The 17065-nt window shown below is 46.4% G+C and overlaps 1 protein-coding gene across 5 annotated transcripts in view; it reads left to right on the forward strand.

Moving 5' to 3' along the window:
• Nucleotides 1-9966: 9966 nt before the first annotated feature.
• The window catches only part of IDE (insulin degrading enzyme), a 131881-nt gene continuing 124782 nt past the window's right edge, over nt 9967-17065 (forward strand). The window contains exons 1-2 of one of the 5 annotated variants that reach the window (XM_068131527.2): nt 9967-10234; nt 10485-10870. In XM_068131527.2, the coding sequence (XP_067987628.2) occupies nt 10152-10234; nt 10485-10870 (469 nt within the window). In that variant the 5' untranslated portion in view covers nt 9967-10151. Of the gene's footprint in view, nt 10391-10484; nt 10871-17065 lie in introns of all 5 variants that reach the window. The other 4 variants (XM_078786831.1, XM_078786833.1, XM_078786832.1 and 1 more) reach the window with 4 other exon arrangements.

Raw genomic sequence — 17065 nt, forward strand, 5'->3', positions numbered from 1 at the left:
TTATTTTATTTTGCAACAAATTTCAGTTTAGACATGACCAGACTGCAGCGTGATGGTCAAACGTAATGACGTCATCCCAGACGTGACACGCGCGGGACTTGTTGAAGCTTTGATTATTTACTGGGAAGCAGTACGAATCGATGTGTACGAATTCAGTACGCTGAATATAATGACGTCGTGCGATCCTTCACTAAAATGGTGACGTTACTCTAATTTTGCCGTTGTCACATGCATATGAAGTCATACCTCATGATATAACATAATAATTTAATGTCGACGTCCAATTAATATTGTTGCGGATCTCGAGCCCGTCGACGTACAGAGGGGGGTTAAACCCTTTTCCCCCTCGGGCCTTTGAGTCCACGAAGCCGCTACCCACTTTACACTCGTGGGGCGGATTGCATTGCAATTCCAACTGCCACCCCCATAGTGAGCGTGCGGAAGGGTATCTGGTCGAATCCCTAAGTACCTTCTATACACATGCCGCGACGAGAACGGGGACTGGACCTCACACGAGTCACGTTGGGTTGATACGCCCGAGCGGTTTGAGTGTCACGTGACTCGTGCCGTTAATTCTTATTGAACCCGATTGAGCGGTTTTATTCGTACAGTGCGAAGCCAATGGTGGGAAATGACGTGAACAGCCAAATGGATGCAAAAGAACACAGGTTTATAATAATGTACAAATGCTCAGGGCAAAGAGACACAGAGCAAAAACTTAACGTCCTTAACTTATCCCCGGACAAGGGCCGTTTCACTCACGCGGGGAAAGGAAGGAAGAAGAAGGACGTGCTCAAGGCGCGGCCGTTGGTGCCGTTCGCCCCGGTCACCTCGCTGGGCGGGTCCCTTGGGATGTTCGCGGCACTTGCAGGGAGCCCTGGCAGGGAGATTGTTGGAGTCTCGGGCCCCGGGAGAGATCGTCCTTGAAAGCGCTTATAACAGGCAGAACGCAGACTACAGAGAGTTCGTGCTTTCGATCACACACACAGTCCTTCAGAATCCTGGGACAGAGAGCTCAGAGACAGACAGCGCGCTGGGAGCTTGGCCACGGAGGAGGGCGTTACCACCGAGAGACTCGATCACACAGAGAGCATTCCAACCACACCTATTCTCACTTCTCACCTCTCTAACCTCTCTAGTTCGGGGGGCCCAGGGCAGGGTCTTATAGCCCCTCCCAGAGTCCCATTAGAATGTTCCAGGCCCCTCCCCTGGCTGTTGTTGTTAGCCACTCCCCTTGAGCTTCCATTGGCTGCTTGCCGCTTACCAGCCACTCACCTGAAGCTCCTCCCTCGGGCCTCCCAGACATGTTCTGGGCGTAGCACATGGCATTACAGCCCAACGGACAATGAAACCTGCACTTACTTGCCTGCTTCAATGCATACTAACACAGGAAAGGAGACTATGCTTAACATTTAATAAGACATAACTGAACTAAACGAGGCTACATGTTGTGGTGCAACTAACTAAGAGGGGGGGGGGGGGGGGGGGTTATCGTTATTTCTCACAACCGCAACACTACCCCCCTCTCTCACCAGACTCGTCCAGAGTCGACCCCAACATCGGAACACACCGGTAGAGTCTGGCATGCAATTTTACGTTTACATTTAATGTGACACATACAGTCACGTGAAAAAGTAAGTACACCCCATGTAAAGTTTTGACTTTTTCAACATATTTCAACATACAGCTATTTGATCTTCATTTCAACAATTTTGATAGATAAAGGTGATATAATATAACAAATATGCTGAAACATTTACATTTTGTAGTCCATTGTACAATTTAAATAAATATAAATGCAAATTTCGCATGTGGAAAAAGTAAGTACACCCCTACATTTATCACTACTTCAAATACCTAAAATTAGAATCAGGTGCACCAGCTCAGGTGCAAATGATTATAACATCGTTGGAGAGGATCTTGGAGGAACCTGTCTTATTTAAACCTCAGACATTTAGTTTGGTTTGCTCTTTGTTGTTGAAGTGTGCGGCGTCACCATGCCGAGATCAAAAGAGCTCTCCGAGGCCTTCAGAAAGAAGGTTATAGATGCCTACGAGTCTGGGAAGGGATTTAAAAAGATCTCCAAACAATTTGAAATCAATCATTCTACTGTCCGGAAGATCATCTACAAGTGAGGAAGATTCCAACCAACTGCCAACTTGTTCAGGCCAGGCCGCCACAGCAAGTTCAGCCCGAGAGCAGACCGCAAGATGCTGAAAGAGGTCTCTAAGAACCCCAGAATGTCATCACGGGACCTACAGGTAGCTCTTGCCACTGTTGATGTCAAAGTGCACGAGTCTACCATTAGAAAGAGGCTGCACAAATTTGATCTACATGGGAGGTGTGCCAGGAGGAAACCGTTGCTGTCCGGAAAGAACATCAGGGCAAGACTAAAGTTTGCCAATGAACACCTCGGCAAAGACCAGCACTTCTGGAACAATGTGCTCTGGACAGATGAGTCAAAGGTAGAGCTATTTGGCCACAGTACCAGAAGACATGTTTGGTGAAAACCAAAGACAGCATTTGACCACAAGAACCTGATACCAACTGTAAAGCATGGTGGTGGAAATATTATGGTTTGAGGCAGCTTTGCTGCATCAGGGCCTGGGCAGCTCACAATCATAGAATCCACTATGAATTCTTCATTGTTCCAGATGGTGCTTGAGGATAATGTGAGGCCATCTGTCGGAGAGTTGAAGCTCAACAGAAGGTGGACCTTGCCACATGGCAATGACCCTAAACATACCAGTAAATCCACCAAGGAATGGCTGAAAAGAAAGAAATGGAGGGTTCTGGAATGGCCCAGTCAAAGCCCGGATCTAAATCCCATCGAGATGTTGTGGGGGATTTGAAACGAGCTGTGCATGCAAGAAACCCCTCAAACATCGCACAGCTGAAAGAATTCTGCATGGAGGAGTGGGCAAATATTTCTCCCACTCGATGTCAGAGACTGGTAGACAGTTATAAGAAACACCTACTCCAGGTTGTTTCTGCCAAAGGGGGCAATACCACCTAATAGAGCCAAGGGTGTACTTACTTTTTCCACATGCGGAATTTGCATTCATGTTTATTTAAATTATACAATGGACTACAAAATGTAAATGTTTCATGATATTTGTTATATTATAGCACCTTTATCTATCAATATTGTTGAAATGAAGATCAAATAGCTGTATGTTGAAATGTGTTGAAAAAGTCAAAACTTTACATGGGGTGTACTTACTTTTTCATGTGACTGTCGGTGTAATCCCCCTAACATTTATTCTAACCCATGTGTGCAACATTTTTAACACTAGATATGTCCCTCCTAATGCGTTGAGCAGCTACTCTATCCGATCCACACCCACAACTATCCGAGTATTTCCGGAATTTTGTAAACTAAACACATAGCCGGTGGGCACATTCTCATATTTACATGCACAGAACTTGATCTTTATTTATAATACTACAACCCAGCACCTGCACTTAGGAAAATAATTGGAGGAAAGAAAATCAACACTTGATATGGCACTTGCTGCTTGCATCTTCTGTGTGCGGCTAACAAAACCGGCTGGCCCTGACCGGCATACAGGCCATATGAAGCATAAGGGCCATCTAATCCTTCACATCTTCATTTCTGGCACAAAATAGCACACAATTTATTTTTATTTGCCAGCAGGGCCACTCTCACGTGGTCCAACTGCATGGCGTCAGTGCCACTCAACAAGTGGTCCAAAGGTGCAAGATGATTTTGCAGCAAGATGCTGCACAGCAGAGGTGCAGGCCACAAGGCTTGTGGTCGATAAGTGCAGCAAAGGTGCAGCAAGGTGGGTTTGGCAGCAAAGTGCTGCACAGTTCGGCCTCCAAACGGTCCTGGGGTGGGGAGGGAAGACAAGACGCAACAAGCAAAGGGAAAGGCACACAGTGGCCATGAAAAACAAGTTGACCAGGCACCACCATGCCTGGTGCAGTGCGAGGGACGCGGTGGAGCAAGCTCGTCCCTAACCGTCCGTACCCCCCACTGTTGGCTACACTACCCTAGCGTCCTTGTATTTACAATTCGTCTCTATGTCTTGTCTCCCGTATCCCCCTCTATCTCCAAATTCGTCCCCAAATCGAGACGAGGGGAGTCTCGCGAGATCTCGGAGACGGTGGGAGGGATTTTCGAAGCTCCACACGGTCTCCACGTTTTTCGAAGTTAAGTCTGTTCACAATTGTATTTTGTCGAAACTGTATTTATCTTTCGGTGTGTGAAGTTATTGTGTGCAACTTTGGTTGTTTCTCGGTGTTTATCTTTCATAAATTGATCGTCTGTTTGCCGTGTCGCGAGCAAGGCCTTTGCCGCGTCGCGAACGATTTGAAATCGAAGTTAAGTGATTGTTTTCATTTGTATTTTCGTTAAAACTGTATTTATTTATGGTGTTGTACGTATATTGTGTCCCGACGAAGATTTTTCGGTGCAAATCTTTCATACCTGTATTGAAAATCGTGTTAATTCGTGTCGTGTCTTGAGGCCTTGTAGTGTACACTGTACAACCTTGAGGCTTTGTTTTTCTCTCAGCGGTCCGTCGTTTGTGATCCAATAACTTTCGTTCTCTGTATTCCCAGTCTTTTCACCCATAGCCTACTTCCTTGTGTAAATCTCAACTCAAAAAAAACAAAAAAAAAACATTTCCTTCTCTGTTCTCATTCGTTTATTCATTCTTATTCGTTCGTTCGTTCTTCAACCACGTGTTTCTCCCCCATTTCCCCAGATAGTTTTCACTGTTATTAACCTTCAATGTTTACACTTTCCCCTCAAGTTATGTATTCCGTCATATTTTATAATAAAGCGCGGCGTTACGCGCGCTGCTTGTGAGCAAGGAGGAAGCGGACAAGCGGTAACTTATAAGCGTCTTTATTTCAGGAGCTCACTGTAACACTGGCGCGCTCCGGGCTGCGCGCCCGGTGTATATCATGAGGCCACGCCTACCCCTAGGGCGTGGCCACCGCCCACTTGGTGCGCGGAATGATGTCACCACGCCAGTGGGCTTTTGTGTCCGCCACATGCGCCCCCCCAGAATTCCCGCGCACCTGGAGGGCCAGTTTGCGGGGCAGACGAATGACCCGGCCGAAGCGCCCCCTGGCGATCGGCGGCGTCCGGGGTGCAGGGATGCCAGGTGGGATGCCCCTGGCTGCCCCTGGGATGGGTGCAGGACCGTGGGGCGGCGTGGCGGCGGGGCTGGGCGGTGCCGGGGGTCCGCCCGCAGGGGGGCGGCCCCGACGTGGGGGTCGGGCCACCGGTCTACGCCCGGGCACGCCGCCTCGAGCCGACGAAGCTGGCGGTGGCAAAAGCGGCGTTCGCTACCCTGGAGCGACTCGGCATCGTTCGGCGCTCAGAAAGCGCTTGGGCGTCGCCGCTGCACATCGTGCCGAAGCCCGGCGGGGGATGGCGACCGTGCGGGGACTATCGCCGTCTCAATGACGCCACGACTCCCGACCGCCACCCCATCCCCCACATTCAGGACTTTTCCACCCGTTTGGCGGGCATGTCCTTCTTCTCGAAGGTGGACCTCATACGCGGCTACCATCAGGTCCCCGTCAGGCCAGAGGATGTCCCGAAGACGGCGGTCATCACGCCATTCGGACTCTTCGAGTTCCTGCGCATGCCCTTCGGTCTGAAGAATGCGGCTCAGGCGTTCCAGCGACTGATGGACAGCGTCCTGCGTGACTTGGATTTTGTCTACGTCTACCTGGACGATATCCTCGTCGCCAGCGCGTCCCGCGAAGAGCACCTACGCCACCTCCGCACGCTCTTCGAACGCCTGGGCCAGCATGGCCTGATTGTGAACCCCGCAAAGTGCCGGTTCGGCACCACCATAATCGATTTTCTGGGGCACCGTGTCACCAGGCACGGAGCCGTCCCCCTGCCGGCCAAGGTGGAGGCGGTGAAGGGGTTTCCGCGCCCCCGCACGATCAGAGGGCTGCAGGAGTTCCTGGGCATGGTGAACTTTTACCATCGGTTCCTGCCCCGTAAATAACACCTTTTTCTTCTTCTTCTTTAAAAGGCTGCTTTCGACTTGCTCACCAAATCAATTCATCCCCCAAAAAATATACATCTCCTATAGTGCCTTTTTTCTACATTCCCTAAACTCTCCTGCACTCCATCCTCCATCCAGCGTCCTTAAACATATTTTTAACTCGAAGGTCACAAGAAACTCATTTTGCAATAAATGTTCGTTTCCCATAAATCATACACTTTCTAAAATCCAATCTCACCCCTCCCCTCCAAATCTTCCCCATAACCCCTCCCCTCCAAATCTTCCCCATCACCCATCCCTTTCAAATCTCCCCCCTTGCCCCCTCCCTCCTAAACTACCCCCTCACCCCTCCCCGCCAAGATGCCCCCTCGCCCCTCCCCTCCTAGACTCCTCCCTCACCCCTCCCCTCCAAATCTCCCCCATATCCCATCCCTTTCAAATCCCTCCCCTTGTCCCTTCCCTCCCAAACTCCCCCCTCACCCCTCCCCTTCAAATCTCCCCACCCTCATTGCTTCTCAATTTCCCCCCTCTCACTCCCCCTCCTCAAAGCGTCCTCCCCGCTTCTTCCCCCTTCCAACTCTCACCTCCATCTCCCCCAACCTTCTGCCTCGCTCTGCCCCCTCCTCAAATAACACCTCATTGTGCCTCACCCAATCACCATCAAACCTTTTGTCCGCCCCATCCTTCCCTTTCTCCGAGCTATTCTGAAATCTCTGACACACCTTCAACAGCTCTCCCTACCTCTTCCACCTCTTCCACATCTTACCCTACCCCTCGTCCCCCCTGTTCTGTATCTGATGCTCCCCCTTCCTCTTCATTAACGGTATGGACCTCAAACATCCGGGGCCTTCGTTCAAACTTAACTGATCTCTCCATACAGGTTGCTTCTGTCAAACCAGACGTGATCTGCGAAACAGAAACTTTCCTCCTTTATGATGTCTCTGATTCCTTAGTATCTCTCCCGGGCTACTCCCTCCTCCAGTATGATAGACCTGAGCCTCGTCCTGGAGGCGGGGTTGCTATCTTTATCAAAAACTCTCTCCCTCACTCGCCCTGCACTGCACTCTCTCCACCTCACCCCCAGGAATACCTCTGGCTACGGCTTCCCCTTCGCTCCCACCTCTTGTTCATATGTGTGTTGTACCGTCCACCAAACAGTGATGACTCCATCTACATCTCGCTGTCTGATAATATGGACCAACTTCTATCTACTCATCCCAACTCTCTCTTCCTCATATGTGGTGATTTCAACTGTCATCATGCCAGTTGGCTGGGTGTGGGTACCTCTCTCACCAGCCATGGCTCCTCAGCAAAGGACTTCTGCGACTCACTGGGACTGACACAATCTGTCAATTTCCCGACCCGGATCTCAGTCAACGGAACATCTTCTCTTCTGGACTTGGTTATGACTAACTTCCCTGAAAATGTCTGCTGCTCTTCTTCTGCTCCAATCGGATCATCTGATCATGTCCTTGTTAAAGTGGACATCTCTCTGACCATCCTCAGGGAGCCTGCTCAGCGTCGACGAGTCTGGCATTTCACTCAGGCCAACTGGCACGGTCTTCAAGCAGCCATCAATCATCTGGACTGGTCTCCCATCTCTACCACCTCTGACATCAACTCATCCTGGGAATTCTTCCAAAGTAAATTTCTCTCTCTCATGCACAGATTTATCCCATCTCGTCTTCAGTTGTCATACCCTTCCTCCCGTCCATGGTACACGGAATCTTGTGGTGAGGCTGTTGCCCAGAAACAACTTGCCTTCGTCTCCTGGAAAGCAAATCCAACGGAAGGAAATCTCATTTCCTTTCACAAAGCCCGAAACAAGTGTGTGTCCACCCTCAGGAGAGCCAGGAAACAATATCTCTCCGTTCTCAAGACCGAACTCTCTTATCTGTCTCCCTCTTCCAAATCCTGGTGGCGTCTGGTCAAATCCGTTTCTGGTGTTTGTTCCCCCTCCATCCCCTCCCTTACCTCAAACGGCTACACAGCTGACTCCGCACGTGAAAAAGCTGAATGCCTCAACTCTGTGTTTGCCTCTAAATCTTGTGTCCCAAACCCATCCCTCTCTGTACCCACCATACCCAGTCGTACCCTGCTGCTCCTGGACTCCGTGTCCTTTCCTCCTGACAAGGTGGAAAAGTTTCTGTCAACCCTCGACTCTGATTCTGCAACTGGACCCGACGGCATCAGCCCACGGGTCCTAAAATCCTGCTCTGCCGCTCTATCTCACCCTCTCTCTGTTCTCTTCACCCTCTCTTTTGCTCAAGGTCAACTGCCATCTGCTTGGAAATCAGCCAACATCACCGCTTTGCACAAAAAAGGTGCAAAAACAGATCCTAGCAACTACAGACCAATCAGCCTTCTCCCAATTATCAGCAAAGTCATGGAATCCATCATTGCTTCGGATATGAAATCTTTCCTCTTCTCCAATGGCTTGATCTCTGATCATCAATTTGGTTTCAGACCCAGTCACTCTACTCTGGACATGCTGCTTCTGCTGTCTCAACAATGGATGGAGGTCCTCAATGCCAAACAGGAAATTAGAGCTGTCTCCCTTGACATATCACGTGCCTTCGATACGGTCTGGCACCCCGCTCTGCTCACCAAACTCTCCTCCTTTGGTATCCATGGAAATCTCCACGCATGGCTGGCGGACTTCCTCTCTAGTCGTCGTCAACGTGTGGCCCTGAATGGGTTTCTCTCATCTCCTCTTCCTGTTCAGGCTGGAGTTCCCCAAGGCAGTGTTCTGGGCCCTGTGCTTTTTCTGGTCTTCATCAATGATCTCTCTGACTTTCTTGAAAATCCTCTCTATCTCTTTGCTGATGACTCTACTCTCTGTCGCTCCATTCTTCATCCCTCAGATCGGCAGTCTGTAGCCTCCTCACTCTCTGCAGACCTGGACAAAATCACAGACTGGGCAAACCAGTGGAACATGTCTTTCAATCCTGACAAATCTCACACTCTTACGATGTCTCTCCGAAAAGACCGACTGGATAACCCTCCCATCCACTTTCTGAATAATGCTCTCCAAGAAGTTCTGTCACTCAAGCTTTTGGGTCTCACTATCTGCCATGATCTTTCCTGGGAAAACCACATTTCAAATCTGGCCTCCAAAGCCAGTCGCCGACTGGGCATCCTCCGTCGTGCGAAGTCCTTCCTTGGCACACCTGAGCTCCTCGCCACATACAAGGCTTTCATCCGCAGCTCAATGGAATACTGCTGTCCCCTCTGGGCTGGTGCTCCTGCCTCACACCTAGCTCGTCTTCACGCTGTTGAAACCAAAGCATTCAGAATCATTGGAATCTCCGGCGATGAAGCTAACTCCAAGGGCCTCTCACTCAATTACCACAGGCAGGTTGGTGGTCTTTCCGTCTTCTACCGACTCCTCTCTGGCCTTGCCCCCCCCGCTCTCTCTGGGCTCTGTCCCCCAAATATTCCTACAGGTCGCACAAGATCTGCCTGTAATCCTCTTATGGTTAAACTGCCAAAATCAAGACTCTCTGCTCACCTTCACTCCTTCATTCCTCTTTTCTCCCGCCTCTGGAACAAACTCCCTCACTCTCTTCAATCCCACTCCTCCCTCCAGGTCTTTAAAACGGCTGTTCACCACCATCTCTTATCTTCCCCAATCCAAAACCTTGATCTTTTCTGCCGCCGCTAATTTCACCCCAAATCCACTTTTTGAGGTGACTTTTGTCTTCTTTCCTGGAAGTCCTTGGTGTCCTTGCGTTTTATACCTTTCCTGCCTCCCCCCAGGTCCTCTCCCTCCCACACATCTCCCGATGTCCCTGCTCTCAAATGTTGTGTTTGTGTGCTTCCTCCCCTTCCCTCCCCATCTTGTCGACCGCTCCCCTTTTTATATACTTTGTTTGCTTGTTTGTTTGATAAATGTTAGCTCTTTCACGAGCCTCGACTCTGTACACAAAAAAAAAAAAAAAAAAGAGGAGACAGGAGGAGGGGTGGGGAGGCTGAGGGTGAGGTTAATTGTAAGAGACAGGGGAGGGGGTGTGGATGAGGGTGAGGTTAATTGTAAGAGACAGGGGGAGGGGGAGGATGAGGCTGAGGTTAATTGTAAGAGACAAGGGGAGGGGGAGGTTGTGAGTGAGGTTCATGTAGCTCCAGCTCTTCTGTCCGATTTGCTCTCCCCGCATGAAGCTGACACGCGCTTTCTCCTTGTGCGGATTTTCCGGCTTTTCCAGGTCCTGGACCCTCCTGCTGTCACTGGATCGACGGTAATAGCGACTTTCCTTTCTCGTTGTTCTTGGGAGAAGAAGGTGTGGGCGCCGCGGGTTTCGTTCGACTCCCATAAAGTGAACTTTGTTTACACTCACGTGATATATCCTGCCCCATGTGGTGAACTTTGACCTTTGCGCAGATTTATATACAAAGTACGAACGACACGAGCTTCGTGCGTTGCTCGCTCCGTACGTTCATTGCAAGGCCTTTGATTTAATGGTGTGACCTGGACGCCTTTTTTCATAGGCTGTGTACGAGACCGGGCCTGTGTACGAGACCGGGCCTGTGTACGAGACCGGGCCTGTGTACGAGACCGGGCCTGTGTACGAGACCGGGCCTGTGTACGAGCCCGAGCCTGTGTGCAAGAGCGACCCTGTGTACGAGACCTACCCTGTGTACGAGCCCGAGCCTGTGTACGAGCCCGAGCCTGTGTGCAAGACCGACCCTGTGTACGAGCCCGACCCTGTGTACGAGCGCGGCCATGACGGTGAATCATGTCACAAACGCCATTATTAAGTCTCCCGAGGAGAAGCGCCAGTTCCGCGGTGTTGAAATGTCCAATGGGCTGCGGGTTTTACTGGTGAGCGACTCCACCACAGACAAGGCCTCAGCAGCGATGGATGTTCATATTGGTGAGATCAAAGAACTTACTGATGACCTCGTGACTTCATTATGATTGCTTTGTTTATCTAGTCCGACTGATGACCACATCCCTTCATTATGATGGCTTTGTTTATCTAGTCTGACTGGTGACAATATCCCTTCATTATGATTGCTTTGTTTATCTAGTCCTACTGGTGACCACATCCCTTCATTATGATTGCTTTGTTTATCTAGTCCTACTGGTGACCACATCCCTTCATTATGATTGCTTTGTTTATCTAGTCCTACTGGTGACCACATCCCTTCATTATGATTGCTTTGTTTATCTAGTCCTACTGGTGACCACATCCCTTCATTATGATTGCTTTGTTTATCTAGTCCTACTGGTGACCACATCCCTTCATTATGATTGCTTTGTTTATCTAGTCCGACTGGTGACCACATCCCTTCATTATGATTGCTTTGTTTATCTAGTCCGACTGGTGACCACATCCCTTCATTATGATTGCTTTGTTTATCTAGTCCTACTGGTGACCACATCCCTTCATTATGATTGCTTTGTTTATCTAGTCCGACTGGTGACCACATCCCTTCATTATGATTGCTTTGTTTATCTAGTCCGACTGGTGACCACATCCCTTCATTATGATTGCTTTGTTTATCTAGTCCTACTGGTGACCACATCCCTTCATTATGATTGCTTTGTTTATCTAGTCCTACTGGTGACCACATCCCTTCATTATGATTGCTTTGTTTATCTAGTCTGACTGGTGACCACATCCCTTCATTATGATTGCTTTGTTTATCTAGTCCGACTGGTGACCACATCCCTTCATTATGATTGCTTTGTTTATCTAGTCTGACTGGTGACCACATCCCTTCATTATGATTGCTTTGTTTATCTAGTCCTACTGATGACCACATCCCTTCATTATGATTGCTTTGTTTATCTAGTCCAACTGATTACCTCATGACTTCATTATGATTGCTTTGTTTATCTAGTCCAATTGATGACCACATCCCTTCATTATGATGGCTTTGTTTATCTAGTCCTACTGGTGACCACATCCCTTCATTATGATTGCTTTGTTTATCTAGTCCGACTGTTGACCACATCCCTTCATTATGATTGCTTTGTTTATCTAGTCTGACTGGTGACCACATCCCTTCATTATGATTGCTTTGTTTATCTAGTCTGACTGGTGACCACATCCCTTCATTATGATTGCTTTGTTTATCTAGTCCGACTGGTGACCACATCCCTTCATTATGATTGCTTTGTTTATCTAGTCTGACTGGTGACAATATCCCTTCATTATGATTGCTTTGTTTATCTAGTCTGACTGGTGACCACATCCATTCATTATGATTGCTTTGTTTATCTAGTCCGACTGGTGACCACATCCCTTCATTATGATTGCTTTGTTTATCTAGTCTGACTGGTGACAATATCCCTTCATTATGATTGCTTTGTTTATCTAGTCTGACTGGTGACCACATCCCTTCATTATGATTGCTTTGTTTATCTAGTCTGACTGGTGACAATATCCCTTCATTATGATTGCTTTGTTTATCTAGTCTGACTGGTGACAATATCCCTTCATTATGATTGCTTTGTTTATCTAGTCTGACTGGTGACCACATCCCTTCATTATGATTGCTTTGTTTATCTAGTCTGACTGGTGACCACATCCCTTCATTATGATTGCTTTGTTTATCTAGTCCTACTGGTGACCACATCCCTTCATTATGATTGCTTTGTTTATCTAGTCTGACTGGTGACCACATCCCTTCATTATGATTGCTTTGTTTATCTAGTCTGACTGGTGACCACATCCCTTCATTATGATTGCTTTGTTTATCTAGTCTGACTGGTGACCACATCCCTTCATTATGATTGCTTTGTTTATCTAGTCTGACTGGTGACAATATCCCTTCATTATGATTGCTTTGTTTATCTAGTCTGACTGGTGACCACATCCCTTCATTATGATTGCTTTGTTTATCTAGTCTGACTGGTGACAATATCCCTTCATTATGATTGCTTTGTTTATCTAGTCTGACTGGTGACAATATCCCTTCATTATGATTGCTTTGTTTATCTAGTCTGACTGGTGACCACATCCCTTCATCATGATTGCTTTGTTTATCTAGTCTGACTGGTGACCACATCCCTTCATTATGATTGCTTTGTTTATCTAGTCCTACTGGTGACCACATCCCTTCATCATGATTGCTTTGTTTATCTAGTCTGACTGGTGACCACATCCCTTCATTATGATTGCTTTGTTTATCTAGTCCGACTGGTGACCACATCCCTTCATTATGATTGCTTTGTTTATCTAGTCTGACTGATGACCACATCCCTTCATTATGATGGCTTTCTTTATCTCGTCCTACTGGTGACCACATCCTTTCATTATGATGGCTTTGTTTATCTAGTCCTACTGGTGACCACATCCCTTCATTATGATGGCTTTGTTTATCTAGTCCTACTGGTGACCACATCCCTTCATCATGATTGCTTTGTTTATCTAGTCTGACTGGTGACCACATCCCTTCATTATGATGGCTTTGTTTATCTAGTCCTACTGGTGACCACATCCCTTCATTATGATTGCTTTGTTTATCTAGTCCGACTGGTGACCACATCCCTTAATCATGATTGCTTTGTTTATCTAGTCTGACTGGTGACCACATCCCTTCATTATGATTGCTTTGTTTATCGAGTCCTACTGGTGACCACATCCCTTCATTATGATTGCTTTGTTTATCTAGTCCTACTGGTGACCACATCCCTTCATTATGATTGCTTTGTTTATCTAGTCCTACTGGTGACCACATCCCTTCATTATGATTGCTTTGTTTATCGAGTCCAACTGGTGACCACATCCCTTCATTATGAGTGCTTTGTTTATCTAGTCCGACTGGTGACCACATCCCTTCATTATGATTGCTTTGTTTATCGAGTCCAACTGGTGACCACATCCCTTCATTATGAGTGCTTTGTTTATCTAGTCCTACTGGTGACCACATCCCTTCATTATGATTGCTTTGTTTATCTAGTCCTACTGGTGACCACATCCCTTCATTATGATTGCTTTGTTTATCTAGTCCTACTGGTGACCACATCCCTTCATTATGATTGCTTTGTTTATCGAGTCCAACTGGTGACCACATCCCTTCATTATGATTGCTTTGTTTATCTAGTCCTACTGGTGACCACATCCCTTCATTATGATTGCTTTGTTTATCTAGTCCTACTGGTGACCACATCCCTTCATTATGATTGCTTTGTTTATCGAGTCCAACTGGTGACCACATCCCTTCATTATGAGTGCTTTGTTTATCTAGTCCGACTGGTGACCACATCCCTTCATTATGATTGCTTTGTTTATCGAGTCCAACTGGTGATCACATCCCTTCATTATGAGTGCTTTGTTTATCTAGTCCGACTGGTGACCACATCCCTTCATTATGATTGCTTTGTTTATCTAGTCCTACTGGTGACCACATCCCTTCATTATGATTGCTTTGTTTATCTAGTCCTACTGGTGACCACATCCCTTCATTATGATTGCTTTGTTTATCTCGTCCTACTGATGACCAAATCCCTTCTTTATGATTGCTTTGTTTATCTAATCTGACTGACCACATCCCTTCATTATGATTGCTTTGTTTATCTAGTCCGACTGGTGACCACATCCCTTCATTATGATTGCTTTGTTTATCTAGTCCTACTGGTGACCACATCCCTTCATTATGATTGCTTTGTTTATCTAGTCCGACTGGTGACCACATCCCTTCATTATGATTGCTTTGTTTATCTAGTCCGACTGGTGACCACATCCCTTCATTATGATTGCTTTGTTTATCTAGTCCTACTGGTGACCACATCCCTTCATTATGATTGCTTTGTTTATCTAGTCCTACTGGTGACCACATCCCTTCATTATGATTGCTTTGTTTATCTAGTCTGACTGGTGACCACATCCCTTCATTATGATTGCTTTGTTTATCTAGTCCGACTGGTGACCACATCCCTTCATTATGATTGCTTTGTTTATCTAGTCTGACTGGTGACCACATCCCTTCATTATGATTGCTTTGTTTATCTAGTCCTACTGATGACCACATCCCTTCATTATGATTGCTTTGTTTATCTAGTCCAACTGATTACCTCATGACTTCATTATGATTGCTTTGTTTATCTAGTCCAATTGATGACCACATCCCTTCATTATGATGGCTTTGTTTATCTAGTCCTACTGGTGACCACATCCCTTCATTATGATTGCTTTGTTTATCTAGTCCGACTGTTGACCACATCCCTTCATTATGATTGCTTTGTTTATCTAGTCTGACTGGTGACCACATCCCTTCATTATGATTGCTTTGTTTATCTAGTCTGACTGGTGACCACATCCCTTCATTATGATTGCTTTGTTTATCTAGTCCGACTGGTGACCACATCCCTTCATTATGATTGCTTTGTTTATCTAGTCTGACTGGTGACAATATCCCTTCATTATGATTGCTTTGTTTATCTAGTCTGACTGGTGACCACATCCATTCATTATGATTGCTTTGTTTATCTAGTCCGACTGGTGACCACATCCCTTCATTATGATTGCTTTGTTTATCTAGTCTGACTGGTGACAATATCCCTTCATTATGATTGCTTTGTTTATCTAGTCTGACTGGTGACCACATCCCTTCATTATGATTGCTTTGTTTATCTAGTCTGACTGGTGACAATATCCCTTCATTATGATTGCTTTGTTTATCTAGTCTGACTGGTGACAATATCCCTTCATTATGATTGCTTTGTTTATCTAGTCTGACTGGTGACCACATCCCTTCATTATGATTGCTTTGTTTATCTAGTCTGACTGGTGACCACATCCCTTCATTATGATTGCTTTGTTTATCTAGTCCTACTGGTGACCACATCCCTTCATTATGATTGCTTTGTTTATCTAGTCTGACTGGTGACCACATCCCTTCATTATGATTGCTTTGTTTATCTAGTCTGACTGGTGACCACATCCCTTCATTATGATTGCTTTGTTTATCTAGTCTGACTGGTGACCACATCCCTTCATTATGATTGCTTTGTTTATCTAGTCTGACTGGTGACAATATCCCTTCATTATGATTGCTTTGTTTATCTAGTCTGACTGGTGACCACATCCCTTCATTATGATTGCTTTGTTTATCTAGTCTGACTGGTGACAATATCCCTTCATTATGATTGCTTTGTTTATCTAGTCTGACTGGTGACAATATCCCTTCATTATGATTGCTTTGTTTATCTAGTCTGACTGGTGACCACATCCCTTCATCATGATTGCTTTGTTTATCTAGTCTGACTGGTGACCACATCCCTTCATTATGATTGCTTTGTTTATCTAGTCCTACTGGTGACCACATCCCTTCATCATGATTGCTTTGTTTATCTAGTCTGACTGGTGACCACATCCCTTCATTATGATTGCTTTGTTTATCTAGTCCGACTGGTGACCACATCCCTTCATTATGATTGCTTTGTTTATCTAGTCTGACTGATGACCACATCCCTTCATTATGATGGCTTTCTTTATCTCGTCCTACTGGTGACCACATCCTTTCATTATGATGGCTTTGTTTATCTAGTCCTACTGGTGACCACATCCCTTCATTATGATGGCTTTGTTTATCTAGTCCTACTGGTGACCACATCCCTTCATCATGATTGCTTTGTTTATCTAGTCTGACTGGTGACCACATCCCTTCATTATGATGGCTTTGTTTATCTAGTCCTACTGGTGACCACATCCCTTCATTATGATTGCTTTGTTTATCTAGTCCGACTGGTGACCACATCCCTTAATCATGATTGCTTTGTTTATCTAGTCTGACTGGTGACCACATCCCTTCATTATGATTGCTTTGTTTATCGAGTCCTACTGGTGACCACATCCCTTCATTATGATTGCTTTGTTTATCTAGTCCTACTGGTGACCACATCCCTTCATTATGATTGCTTTGTTTATCTAGTCCTACTGGTGACCACATCCCTTCATTATGATTGCTTTGTTTATCGAGTCCAACTGGTGACCACATCCCTTCATTATGAGTGCTTTGTTTATCTAGTCCGACTGGTGACCACATCCCTTCATTATGATTGCTTTGTTTATCGAGTCCAACTGGTGACCACATCCCTTCATTATGAGTGCTTTGTT

This window comes from Myxine glutinosa, chromosome 11, assembly GCF_964187855.1.
Source record: "Myxine glutinosa chromosome 11, kmMyxGlut1.1, whole genome shotgun sequence".
NCBI classification, from domain to species: Eukaryota; Metazoa; Chordata; class Myxini; order Myxiniformes; family Myxinidae; genus Myxine; species Myxine glutinosa.